At 33.2% G+C, this 13,986-nt stretch overlaps 1 protein-coding gene across 8 annotated transcripts in view; it reads left to right on the top strand.

Annotated features, from left to right (window-relative positions):
• The window catches only part of CSMD3 (CUB and Sushi multiple domains 3), a 1,243,168-nt gene that overhangs the window by 930,107 nt on the left and 299,075 nt on the right, over positions 1–13,986 (top strand). For all 8 annotated transcript variants that reach the window (XM_039464529.2, XM_074387065.1, XM_074387064.1 and 5 more), the window contains one exon: positions 8,421–8,612. In XM_039464529.2, coding sequence (XP_039320463.1) covers positions 8,421–8,612 — 192 coding nt within the window. The remainder of the gene's footprint in view (positions 1–8,420; positions 8,613–13,986) is intronic.

Below are 13,986 nucleotides of genomic sequence, written 5' to 3'. Positions count from 1 at the left end.
GTGATTTCAGTATATTTATTCTTTGTTATACCAAGCAATGCAATAAGAAAACTGGAGTGCTTTCTTTTGCTCTTGTCACCACAATGGTAATTCTACTTATCTCTGACTTCAGGTAATCATTCCATATTTCACTTGTAAACTACATATGCAACAGCTAGGCTTGTGAAATCTGTATTACGTGAAGTGCATATTTCCAATGAAATAATACTACCAATTAGACAGAAGCAAAGAAAAAATGAGCGAGAAGTATATTTACAGTAGCAATAATGAGAACTCAGTTATATTTTGCAGTAGTTAGTGCCATCTGGTTATTTCCTGAACAAACCCTAGGTTATCCAGAACAGATTAAAGCAATTAAAATGTAATGTAAATATTGTTATGGCACACTTGAAATAAACATCCCCTGGCTTCAAAATAATACCATATTATAAATAAACCTTCAGTATACACTGAAATGACAAATTATAGTTTTGTTCATTCATTCATTCATTTTTAATTATTGTAAAAAGTTATCTTCAAATTCTTATAATGATAGACAATTTGTTTCTTCCTAGGGTATAGAAAAGCTAGATTTGATAAGAACATGGTACTTAATGATGAATGCTGTGAACTCTTTTAGTGGATTTAGATCAGTGATGAAGATTGATGATATTGTAAAAACAATTTATAAGTAATATGTAAGTTTTATCAGATAAGCATACATTATTTTATAATGAATTCAAAGAGATACCTTATATATAATTAGAATAAAGCAACATATCTTTAAAAATTGTTTCTAGTACATATAAAGTTTTATAAAATTGCATTACTTTTACATGTCTATCTTTTTTTTTTTTTTTTTTCATGTTCAGCGTAATGAGAATTATAAGAAAAAAACTGCCAAGGGTACAATTTATTTGTTTCAGTAGAATAGAAACAGTTCTATTTTGAAAGTAAAAATATGTCATAGCAAATTTATTTTTAACTTAGTATAACAACCAGATAGAAAAACTCATTTTATTAGAAATAAATTCTACCATACAAAATAAAATAACTGGCATAAAAATGGAGTAAAAAATAGATTTTATATTTTTGCTAATTTTCCCTCTATTTCTTATGTCAATGATTTTACCTTCTATTTTGAATGTATTTCTAAAAAATATTTTATCTGGTTGTTATCATAAATTAGAAGTACATTTGCAATGACATCAATTGCATATGGACAATTTACATAGGTGAAATTTTTATACTTATTTTTTACATTTTTACTTTCCAAATCAGAAGATTAAAAGGTTTTATAATTTTTCAGTATGATGGACATGGTAAATTGAGGAACCTGCTAGATATCCAAGTACAGAAGTTAAATAGGCACTTGAAGAGAATGGTTTAGAGCTCAGAAAAGAAGTTAAGCCTGGATATCTAAATTTCAGAGTCATCAAGCTAAAAGTATTTAAAATTATGGTATTAGATGAAGTTATCTAGTGAGAAATTGTGGAAAGAAGGAAGAAGAGCATTCAGGACTAATTTCTGAGGTACACCAGCCCTCCATCATCGAGTTATCAAGTAACAAAAGCAAAAGATACCAAAAGAGAGCAGCAAAATAAGCCGGAAAGAAAACCAGAATAGGCTGATGAATTGGAGGCCAAAAAACAAACAAACAAAAAAACAGCACTTGAAGAAGGAATAGTCAGCTCTAATGAATGTTGCTGAAAGGTTTTTGAAAGAAAGCACAGAGGTTACCACTGGATTTGGCAGCCTGGATTTTTAAAAAAGGAATAACTGACGATGAAAACAGGAGACAATTGTATAGAAACTTTTCTCAGGTTATATATTTACTAGATTTTCTATTAAAGCAGAGAAATGTGAAAGCAGCTGAAAGAGAATGGGGATATTATATTTTTTTTTGTTTACTTAAGATGGAAGATATAAACCACAATTACATGCTGTTGAGAATGATCCAGTATAGTACTGTACATGCAACTGAGAATGATCCAATGTGCTAGTGATGCAGAGGAGATGAAAAATATTTGGGAATGAAGTCCTTAACAGTGTTTAATATCAGCAACACAGGAACTAGGATTAGCTTTTTATAGAACAAGGGCAACTTCTCCATTTTAAAAGACGAGGAAACATAATATGGATGTAAACACCAGTGGGATGATAGATTTGATGGTGTTAAGGAGAGTACCTCTATCTTATTGCTGTACTTTTTCAAAAAAATATAAAAAAATAAAATAAGAAATGAGGAAAAGAAAGAGTAAAAAAGCAGTTGGAATGGAAATGTTGTTGGTATTATAGTTACTTTAAAAATATTATTTGGCATATATTTGGCATATATGTAGCTAAACTTGGAGATATATATATATATGAATAAATTTTATTTATATTATTTTTAATAACCACAAATATAACCTTGCATCTTTCTTTTGTACTTTCCTTTATAGTAAAAATGTAGGCAACAAGATATTTTTATTGTAATAAAGGGATACAAATAGTTCAATATTTCTTGCCTTTCCATTTCAACCCAGGTCTGATTTTTTTAGTTAGTTCTTTCATCAATAAACAGCTGTCAGAGTTCCACTAGTAGGATATGGCTTTGTGTTATTTCTGGTAATGGGATAAGTTTGTGCTGAGACAACACACTGTAGTGATTAAGATTCCTGCTGTTTGAGTTTAAATTCCAGCTCTGCTAAGAATGTTTACTTAACATATCTGAGGCTCATTTTATCCATTTAAAAATAGGGATGGCAATATCGCTTTTTAAGAATTCTGTGTTTTAGCTTAAGAGTGTAAACTAAGCTACTAGTTAAGTATTTTGCCCATTATATGCTTTAAATAGAGATAGTAATCATTGCTATTGTTATTATATTGGTCTTTATTCTAAGTGAATTGCCTTTTATAAATTTCTCTTTTTTTTTTCTTTTTTGAGAGAGAAAGTCTTGTTCTGTCACCCAGACTGCAGTGCAGTGGTATGATCTTGGCTCACTGCAACCTCTGCCTCCCTGGTTCAAGCAATTCCTCTGCCTCAGCCTCCCGAGTAGCTGGGATTACAGGTGCACACCACCATGCCCAGCTAATGTTTTTTGTATTTTTAGTAGAGATGGGGTTTCACCATGTTGGCCAGACAGGTCTCAAATTCCTGACCTCAGGCGATCTGCCCACCTGGGCTTCACAAACTGCTGGGGTTATAGGCATGAGCTACCACACTGGCCATAAATTTTTCTTTCTTAGATAAATAGTCTTTATTCAGTTTGACATATAACAATGAAACCCTATTAATAAGGCTACAATGTTGATATCTTTGCAAATATTCTTTAAGAAATTAACACATTTCAGCTGTCATAAATGAGTAGGTTTTTGAACTACTTTAGTCAAAATAATAGGTAGATAGTTGCTTCTCTGATTTTAAAATGACACTTAAAGATTAATAGTATGTTTCAGAGACTTCCATTCAAATAATCATATCTAGTTTTATGCTCTATTCAACACTTAAGTACATTTTATTATAAAAGTTCTAACACTTTTATTTAAGAAATGTTCCTTGGCTAGGTCTTATACCTGCATTTGTACTTTAACTGTCCCTAAGTAATTATACGATGTTGGGAAAGCATCTTAGCCTTTTTAAGCCTCAATTTTCTCAATGGAAAAATATGGGTAATAATAGTACTCAGACTTCCTGCGAACCAAGGTGTAGTTTATAGCTTGGCATTTTAAAAGTAGAAAGTGCTCAATAAGTATTACATATTAGCATTATTCGCTGTGCACATATGCTTCTATTTATGTATTCTTTCTATGTGACTATTACTATTTCTACTGAATGATAAGCTAATTTTAGGAGTGCAGTCTACCATTGTGTAACAGACTAGCCGCTTGATAAATCCTAGATTAACCAAAAATGTAAATGGCCAGCCCGTTTGAGATGAAGAAAACAAGAAAGGGAAGTCACCTTTTATTGACAGTTTCATGGTATTTTACAAGTCAAACACAAATTATATTTGGATGTTATAACATATAAACCTATCATTCACTTTCCAGAATGTTCCCTTTATGATATTACTGGTGAGACAAAAACGTCAAGTCCTTTATCTTTGTTGGAATTTCTGCTTACTTTGCATATTTATGTTAGGAAAAAGGAGGCATGAATGGCAGACTTAAAATCTAATAAAACAAAGATATGGATATTCATTTCACCAAATAAATTTGAGGGAATTTAAAATAAAGACATTAAGCAAATGGGTGAATTACTCACGTTAATACACTGGTAGTCAGTATACTATTTTCTGATTTATATGTTTTAATTTCTACATATTTAAAATAGTTGATAAATTAAAATACTTAATTGACAAATGAGTCCTCATTCTATAGAAACATTCTATATATTGTTCCAGAACAAGAGAGGATAAAGGTGATCAAACTTCTACTTAAAAATTTATATAACAACAATAACAAAAAGAAAATTCAAATAAGGTATCTGTTCATATCCTTTGCCCATTTTTAAATGGGCTTGTTTGTTTTTTTCTTGTAGATCTGCTTTAGTTCTTTGTAAATTCTGGATATCAGCCCCTTGTCAGATGGGTAGGCTGCAAAAATTTTTTCCCATTCTGTTGGTTGCCGATTCACTCTACTGACTGTTTCTTTTGCCGTGCAGAAGCTGTGGAGTTTGATTAGGTCCCATTTGTCTATTTTGGCTTTTGTTGCCATTGCTTTTGGCGTTTTGGTCATGAAGTCCTTGCCTACACCTATGAACTGAATGGTTTTGCCTAGATTTTCTTCTAAGGTTTTTATGGTATTAGGTCTGATGTTTAAGTCTTTAATCCATCTGGAGTTAATTTTGGTGTAAGGTGTCAGGAAGGGGTCCTGTTTCTGCTTTCTGCACATGGCTAGCCAGTTTTCCCAACACCATTTATTAAACAGGGAGTCCTTTCCCCATTGCTTGTTTTTGTCAGGTTTGTCGAAGATCAGATGGTTGTGGGTATGTTGTATTTCCTCTGAGGCCTCTGTTCTGTTCCATTGGTCTATATCTCTGTTTTGGTACCAGTACCATGCTGTTTTGATTACTGTAGCCTTGTAGTATCAGGAGGCCAACAAACATATGAAAAAATGCTCATCATCACTGGTCATCAGAGAAATGCAAATCAAAACCACATTGAGATACCATCTCACACCAGTTAGAATGGCGATCATTAAAAAATCGGGAAACAACAGATGCTGGAGAGGATGTGGAGAAATAGGAACACTTTTACACTGTTGGTGGGAATGTAAATTAATTCAACCATTGTGGAAGACAGTGTGGCGATTCCTCAAGGACTTAAAAATAGAAATCCCATTTGACCCAGCAATCCCATTACTGGGTATATATCCAAAGGATTATAAATCATTCTACTACAAGGACACGTGCACACGAATGTTCATTGCAGCACTGTTTACAATAGCAAAGACCTGGAACCAACCCAAATGCCCAACGATGATAGACTGGATAGGGAAAATGTGGTACATATACACCATGGAATATTATGCAGCCATCAAAAACGATGAGTTCATGTCCTTTATAGGGACATGGATGAACCTGGAAACCATCATTCTCAGCAAACTGACACAAGAGCAGAAAATCAAACACCGTATATTCTCGCTCATAGGCGGGTGTTGAACAATGAGAACACATGGACACAGGGAGGGGAGCACTACACACTGGGGTCTGTTGGGGGGAAATGGGGGAGGGGCTGGGGGTGGGGAGGTGGGAAGAGATAGCATGGGGAGAAATGACAGATACAGGTGAGGGGACGGAAGGCAGCAAAGCACACTGCCATGTGTGTACCTATGCAACAATCTTGCATGTTCATCACATGTACCCCAAAACCTAAAATGCAATAAAAAAAAAAAGTAAAAAAAAAAAAAAAAAAAAAAATTCAAATAAGGATCACATATTTTGAGAATTGCATGCTTCAAAAAAATTAGAAGTACATATAAAATAAAGTTATTCATCTATTTTAAAATAATGATCAAACGTCCCACTTTAAATCTTTCAGCCTGGTAACTCTGACAGCAGTGAAAAACCCTTTTTTCCTGTCATACTCAGCTTTTCCTTTTTTCCTGTCATACTCAGCTGAAACATGGTGATATTGACTATTTTCATTTCAATATATTTTTTAATGTTGTTACTCAAACATTTTTATTTTTGAGAATGTACATCTTAAGTTGAAAGCTTCCTGTAAACAGAGTCCAGTACATTGGAAATCTCAAACAAAACTGAAGTATTTTTCACAACCTTTTATATTATTCATTTGAAAGCTGTAGCAGTTTTCACATTTATGTCACTTCTTTCTAATAAAAACATCCAAGATGTAAACCTTGTATGTCAAACATCATTCTCCACTTATAAAATCAATCCATAGGTGATATGGTTTCGTTCTGTCTCACCACCCAAATCTCATCTCTAACTGTAATCCCCACATGTCAGGGGAGGGTCGTGGTGGGAGGTGACTGAATCATGGGAGCAGACTTCCCTTTTGCTCTTCTCATGATACTGAGTGAGTTCTCGTGAGATCTGGTTGTTTGAAAGTGTGTGGCACTTTCCCCTTCGCTCTGTCTCTCTTTCTCTGCCATGGTAAGATGTGCTTGCTTCCCCTTTGCTTTCTGCCATGATTGTAAGTTTCTCGAGGCCTCCTAGCCATGCTTCCTGCTAAGCCTGCAGAACTGTTTGTGAGTCAATTAGACCTCTCTTCTTCATAAATTACCCAGTCCCAGGTAGTTATTTATAGTAGTGTGAAAATAAACTAATACAATATGTCAATTTTAGTTTCAGTGGAAACAATTCCAGAGCAAGTGAAGAACAATTTAATGATGAAGTCACACACACACACACACACACACACACGCATGTGCTCACAAACACACACACATACCATTTTAATAAAAGATCTCTATCCATAATGGAAAACTATAATTGCTCAGATTCTGTGATGTATGATTCTCTGTTTAGTGCTCTGCTGAGAAACACTGATGGATATTACAAAACAAATTCACTTATAAATTTAGTGCAGTGGCACAGTCATGGCTTACTACAGCCTTGACCTCATAGGCTCAAGCTGTCCTCCCACCTTAGCCTCTCAAGTAGCTGGGACTACAGGCATGCACCACCATGCCTGACTAATTTTTTTTATTTTATTTTTATTTTTTGTAGAGACCGAGTCTCACTTAGTTTCCCAGGGCTGGTCTCAAACTCCTGACATTTAGAAACTCTCCTGCCTTGATGTCCCAAAGTGCTGGGATTACAGATGTGAGCCACTACACATACTGTCACTTCAAGAATATTATATAAAATAATTAAACAGTATGTAATGTTTGATATCATACTGTTTTCACTCAGCAAAATTCCCTTGAAATTTATCTAATCATATATAGAATCATTCCTTTTTATTGCTGAGTAATATTTCACAGCATGAATTTACCATTGTTTAAACACTTATCTGGTTTTTGTTCTGTTTTGTTTTGTTTTGTTTTTGCTTTTGTTTTCTTTTTTTGTGACGGGGTTTCTCAGGCTGGTCTTGAACTCCTGACCTCAGGTGATCCACCCACCTCAGCCTCCCAAAGTGCTGGGATTACGGGCATGAACCACTGCACCAGGCCCAACCATTTATCTGTTGAATGGCATTTGGGTTGTTCTGAGTTATTAGTGATTATGAATAAAGTGGTTGTGAATATCTGTGTATAGGCTTTCATGTGAATGTAAGTTTTATGTTCTTTTGGATAAATGCTCAGGAGTGCAATTGCTGAAGTGTATGGTAAGTTCATAATTAGTTTTTTAAGAAAGTGCCATAATCCTATCCAGAGTGATCATACCACTTTACATTCACACCAGCAATGCATGAGTGATCCAGTTTTCTCCATAATCTTGCCAGCATTTGTTGTTACATATGTTTTTAAAAAATAAGCCAATTTGAAATGTATGTAGTAATATCTTATTGGGGTTTTTGATTTGCATTTCCCTATTAGTGATGTTGAATGTCTTTTCATGTGTTATCTGATATTGTTTCCATTGAAATGTCTTTTGCTCATTTTGTAACTGGATTGATTGTTAATTTAGTTATTCTTTTTAGAGTTTTGAGAGTTCTTTATATATTCTGGCTATAAGTCCTCTGTGGATATGTTCCAAACAAATATATTCTCCCAGTATGAAGCTTTCTTTACATACTCTTCAGTGTCTTTCACAACACATTTAATAATGTTGAGTGAAACTAATATTTGACAACTAAAATGCTATGCCACTTCTTCAAATAAATTAGCACATAAATTATTTTAAAAATAACAATAAAAGTATGTATTGTATAGCATTTAAAAATTGACCCAACAATATTTAAAATTAATTTTCTAAAACACATGGATATATGGAAATTGATTTTTGTAGTTATCAAAACTAAAATTTTGTCTATGTCTTTTGACAGGTTCTGTTGCCACTGCGTGTCGTGACCCAGGAGTCCCAATGAATGGGACTCGAAATGGGGATGGAAGGGAGCCTGGGGACACTGTTGTTTTTCAATGTGACCCAGGATATGAACTTCAAGGAGAAGAAATAATAACCTGCATTCAGGTAGAAAATCGATACTTCTGGCAGCCCAGCCCACCAGTCTGTATAGGTATGAATTAAAGAACAATTAAAATTTTACATGAACATAAAACAATGGCTAAAACTGGTATTGATGTTTTAAGAACCATATTCTAGAATAGATTCTCTATGAGAGTCTAAGATTTCAGAGGACTGTTAACCTCCACAAAATGTACAAAATTGTAAAATGATTATTATTTTTCCATGGCATAAAGATCAATAATTTCATTAATTTTCAGTGGTTCTAAGATTCTAAAACAGTTATGAATCAAAGCTCTTGAAAGGTTCTATCAACCTTTATTTACTATGTAATTGTAGTTATCCATTGGTTTTAAATTGTAAAGAGTGGATTCAGACTCCATATTAAAATGGGTCATATTGATCTTGCTTCTAAAATGGTTATTTCATTTAAGAAAGAAAATATTATCAGGATCTGTGTCAGAATTTCCAAGCTTTGTCTTTCCGTTTAATGTAATCTGAAAGAATATCAGTTTTTATTTGGATGATCTAAGAAGTTGTAGCAGTCTGGATGATACTGCCAGCTATGTGTCTTTTGTCTCTGTGCTCTGCTATTGAATCTCCAAGTCAGGCTCTAGAAAATTAAAATGCATATTATTATTGGGTCTGAGAAAGACTTAGAGGAATGTTCCACTTTTAGAATAAAAAATAGTTAGAAAATCTGCTATATAATTAAACTAGTTTAATCTTAAAATTTTTTGTTCTGTTCAAGTGTTTTAGTATTTGTGTCATCTTGAATTTACAATAGATTTTGAACAAACTATATTTTCTCTACCAAAAATTTTATTTATTTACATATTCTCTCTCACTACATTGTAAGACTTGGGAGAAGATTCCATATCTTGTTCATCATTGTGTTTCTTATAGAATTCAGCACATGTAACTGTATTATATTTTAGAGGGAGAATCTTATTTCTGTTCACTTATACCTAACTCGTAAATTTCATAGTGATTTATTTTTGAAAGTCCCATGGAAATAGGAAAAGAGTTTTAGTTCTTCAGTGAGAAGTGAACAAGCGCAAACATTCAATTATTCAGATTTATTTTACCCTATCTTGTAAGTCCCCAAACAAAATTACAAAATCAAATTCATTAGTCATTAACTGTATCTCAGGCACTGTTCTAAACAGCGGGAAATTGGCAACAAAACAAAACAGAAAAGTTCTCTGTTCCTATGAACTTACTTTCCAGTGAAATAAAAACTAAAAAAAAAAAAAAGTTTTACATCACATTTTCTCTATTTTATAAGTTGGATTTAAAAAACACTAAATGAACCAAACAAACATAAAATGGCCCAAACCATCAGGCAGTAGACAGACAGTTCTAGATCTCTGTTATAAAAAATAAGGCAGAGGACAAAGAAGCAAACTTATTAGAGACCCTTTTATAAAGCATGAAATAATGGCATCGGTTGAACAGTTCAGATTTAGCTGTATCTCCCATTATACTTTTTCTATTCACACATATATTGTTGTTCATGTACCATTGCAAGATTCTAAATCAACAAACATCAATTAATCTACATTTACTAAAAGTGCACTCAGAAGATCAAGGAAAAATCTGTTAAGAAATTTTTGCAAAGAGAGACTAAAATAATGTTTCATTTTTGTTTCAAAATTTTCAAGTTTGTTTACTACTAAATTAACCTAAAAAGTTTCACTTTAATTAAAACTTCTCATTTTAATTAATTGGAATTTGACCACATTATCTCATGGAGAAAATATTTACGTAAAGAGGAAATTATAAAACACCAAAATCTTACTGTAGAACTTCTTGCTTTATTGTGATGCTTACATTTGGCTAAAGGATGTTGCTTATTAGAATTACCAGAAGGGCTAACTTATGCCAATTGTTTTTATATAGAATCTTAAAATAAATGACTTATGCTAAAATTCTAGATAACACTAAAATCCAAGATGCAAAAGTTGAAAATGTTCTGGGACCTGCTGTTTTAAACTTCCAGTTTTAGACAAGAATACAGGTTAGCTAGCAAGTCCTATTCTAGAAAAAGAAAAAAGCTGAATACTAAATCTTACTTAAATTAACCAGGTTGTGTGAAATTTTTGCATAAATAATGATACCATGTATTATTTTTGGTAGAAAAGATAGCTTGAGGAGAAGATATAAATTGGAGCTTCTGTGAGGAAGAAAATAACCTTTAAAAAAAAAAGTCTGAAAAATTGCTAAGGCTGCAGAAAGCCTGACCTCTAAAACTGATAAGAAAGAACTTCATGATTGGAAATACCATGCCAAAGATTAAACCCTGAACTCCTTAGAAACTCCATAATTCTATGTCTCAGACCCCAGAGCATAAAGCATTTTGCTTGCTTGCATGTAGAAACAGTCAGTCTGATAGCAAGTAACAAACAGAAGGATGTCATCTTTATGAGTGTTAATAGAATTCATTCCAACAAAACTGACAGTGTGAAAATTACTTTGACATTGCCAGCGGGAAAGTAGCAGCATTCAATATGAAGGTATATAAGAAAGACATTAATGTGAGTGGGCTTTTGAGAAGGAAAGACGACACAAATAAAATTGAATTTGAGAAAAAAATTAAGAAGATTGCAAAATAGTTATCAATGGTTCATGCCCATGTAACTGTCTTAGAAAACACTACATTCAGAACAAACTATTAATGTTAGAATTATGTAAAAACTAACAGAAAACTTAGTTCATGAATCTTTGATTTATATTTTGAATGCTTTATGGTTAGATGGGTAAAAATAGAGATGCATATCTAAATGCGATTTAAAATTGAGTATATCTAAAAGATAATTTTATTTACTTACTAAGAGCTTGGACTTACATATGTCAGATAGTGTCTCTGCTTTTCTCATTGGCTTTCATAGATTTTCAAAATCAGCCACAGCCTTGAAATATATTAAGAAATCTTTGATAAATATTTCAAATAGATGAGATGCATACCTGTGTTCTCAACTACTCAGGAGGCTGAAATGGGAAGATTGCTTGAGCCCAGAATTTTGAGACCAGACTGGGCAACATAGTGAGACCTTGTCTCAGAAGAAGAATAATAATGTAAATAATAGAATAAAAAGAATTTTAAAGGAACTTATATTAAATATCTACATATATTAAAATATATATAATAAATTTTCTTAAATCTTTTGTAATAAAGGATATATATGTATAACATAGACATGTATGCATGCATCTCTATACAATTTCTAACAATAAAAAGGACCAATGTTCTTATAAAAAAACAAGGAAAATTGAAACAAACAAAATTACTTTCCTACCCTCTCCAAAATGACATGTAACTCAAGAGGAAAAAAAAAAAATCACAAAGAACATTTTGCTATCATTCTGGTCTTTTTTGTATATGTACATACACATAAGCATAACTAATTTTATTTCACTTCATTTCTTGCACTCCACAGATACTACTTTAAAAAAAAAAAAAAAAAAACAATTGGAAGTTTTTGGCAACCCTGTGCCAAGCAAGTCCTAACAGGCTTTTTTCCAACGGCATATGCTCATTTTATGTTTCTGTGTTATAGTTTGGTAATTCACAATATTTCAGACTTTTTCAGTATGATTTTATGTGTTATTGCGATCTGTGATCAGTGATCTTTGATGTTACTATTGTAATTGTTTCGGGGTGCCACAAACAAATGCCTATGTAGGACAGTGAACTTAACCAATAAATGTGTGTGTCTTGAGTGCTCCCTTGACTAACCAATCCTCCATCTCTCTCTCTTTCCTTGGCCTTATGTATTCTCTGATAAACAATATTAAAATTAGAACAATGGCCTCTGAGCATTCAAGTGAAAGGAAGAGTTGTGCATCTGTCACTCTCAAACAAAAGCTAGAAATAATCAAGCTTAGTGAGGAAGGCTGGTTGAAAGCCCAGATAGGCTGATAACACCAAATAGTTACCCAAGTTATGAATACAAAGGTAAAATTCTTGATGGAAATTGAAAATTCTACTCTGGTGAACACAGGAGTGATAAGAAAGGAAAACAGCCTTATTGCAGATAGGAAGCAAGTCAGTGGTCTGGCTAGAAGATCAAATCAGCCACAACATTCCCTTAAGCCAAAGCCTAATCCAAAGCAAGGCCCTAACTCTTTAATTCTATGAAGACTTAGAAAGGTGAAAAAGCTGCAGAAGAAAATTTTTAAGCTAGCATATGTTGATTTATAAGGTTTAAGGAAAGAAGCTATCTCTGTAACATTAAAGTGCATGGTGAAGCAGTAGGTAGTGAAGGAGAAGCTGCAGTCAGTTATTCAGAAGATCTAGCTAAGATCATTGATGAAAGTAGCTACATTAAAGAACAGTTTTCAATGTAGATGAAACAGCATTCTATTGTTATAGTTCCATCTAGAACTTTCGTTGCTACAGAGGAGAAATCAGTGCCTGGCTTCCAAGCTTCAAAGGACAGACTGACTCTCTTAAAGGGGCTAATGCAGCTGGTGAGTTTAAAATAAAACCAGTGCTCATTACCATTCTGAGAATCTTAGGCCCATTAAGAATTACACTATATCTACTCTTCTCGTGCTCTATAAATGGAACAATTAAGCTTGGATAACAGCATTTCTATTTACACCATGGTTTACTGAATATTTTAAGCCCACCATTGAGACCTACTGCTCAGGAAAACATTATTTTCAAACTATTACTGCTCATTGAAAATGTACCTGGTCACCCAAAAGCTCTAATGGAGATATGCAAAGAGATTAATGTTTTTTTATGCCAGTAACACAATATCTATTCTGCAGCCCATGGATCAGGGAGTAATTTTGACTTTTAAAGTGCCATTCTTTAAGAAATAAATTTTAAAATACTATAGCTGACAAAGATAGTGATTTACCTGATGGATCCAGGCAAAGTAAATTTAAAACCTTCTGGAAAGGATTTACCATTCTAGATGCCACTAAGAACATTTGTGATTCATGAGAGGCAGTAAAAATATCAGTATTATCAAGAGCTTGGCAGAAGTTGATTCCCACCCTCATGGATGCCTATGAAGTGATGTTTAAGACTTAAGTGGAAGAAAAAACTGCAGATGTGGTGGAAACAGCAGTAGAACTAGAATAGAAGTGGAGTCTGAATATGGGACTGGACTGCTACAATAGTGATAAAACTTGAACAAAAGAGGAGTTGCTTCTTATGGATGAGAAAAGAAAATGATTTAATTGCAGTGGAATCTACGTCTGGTAAAGGCGCTGTGAACATTGTTGTAATGACAGCAAAGAACTTCAAATATTACGTAACTTAGTTCATAAAAGCAGAGGCAGAATTTGGGAGGATTGTCTCCAAGAAGTTCTACAGTGGGTAAAATGTTATCAAACAGCATCACATGGTACAGAGAAATATTTCATGAAGGGAAGAGTCCATTAATATGGCAGACTTCTTTATTATCTTA

This window comes from Saimiri boliviensis, chromosome 15 (genome assembly GCF_048565385.1).
Source record: "Saimiri boliviensis isolate mSaiBol1 chromosome 15, mSaiBol1.pri, whole genome shotgun sequence".
Taxonomy (NCBI): domain Eukaryota; kingdom Metazoa; phylum Chordata; class Mammalia; order Primates; family Cebidae; genus Saimiri; species Saimiri boliviensis.
This window is presented reverse-complemented; position numbering and strand designations above follow the sequence as displayed.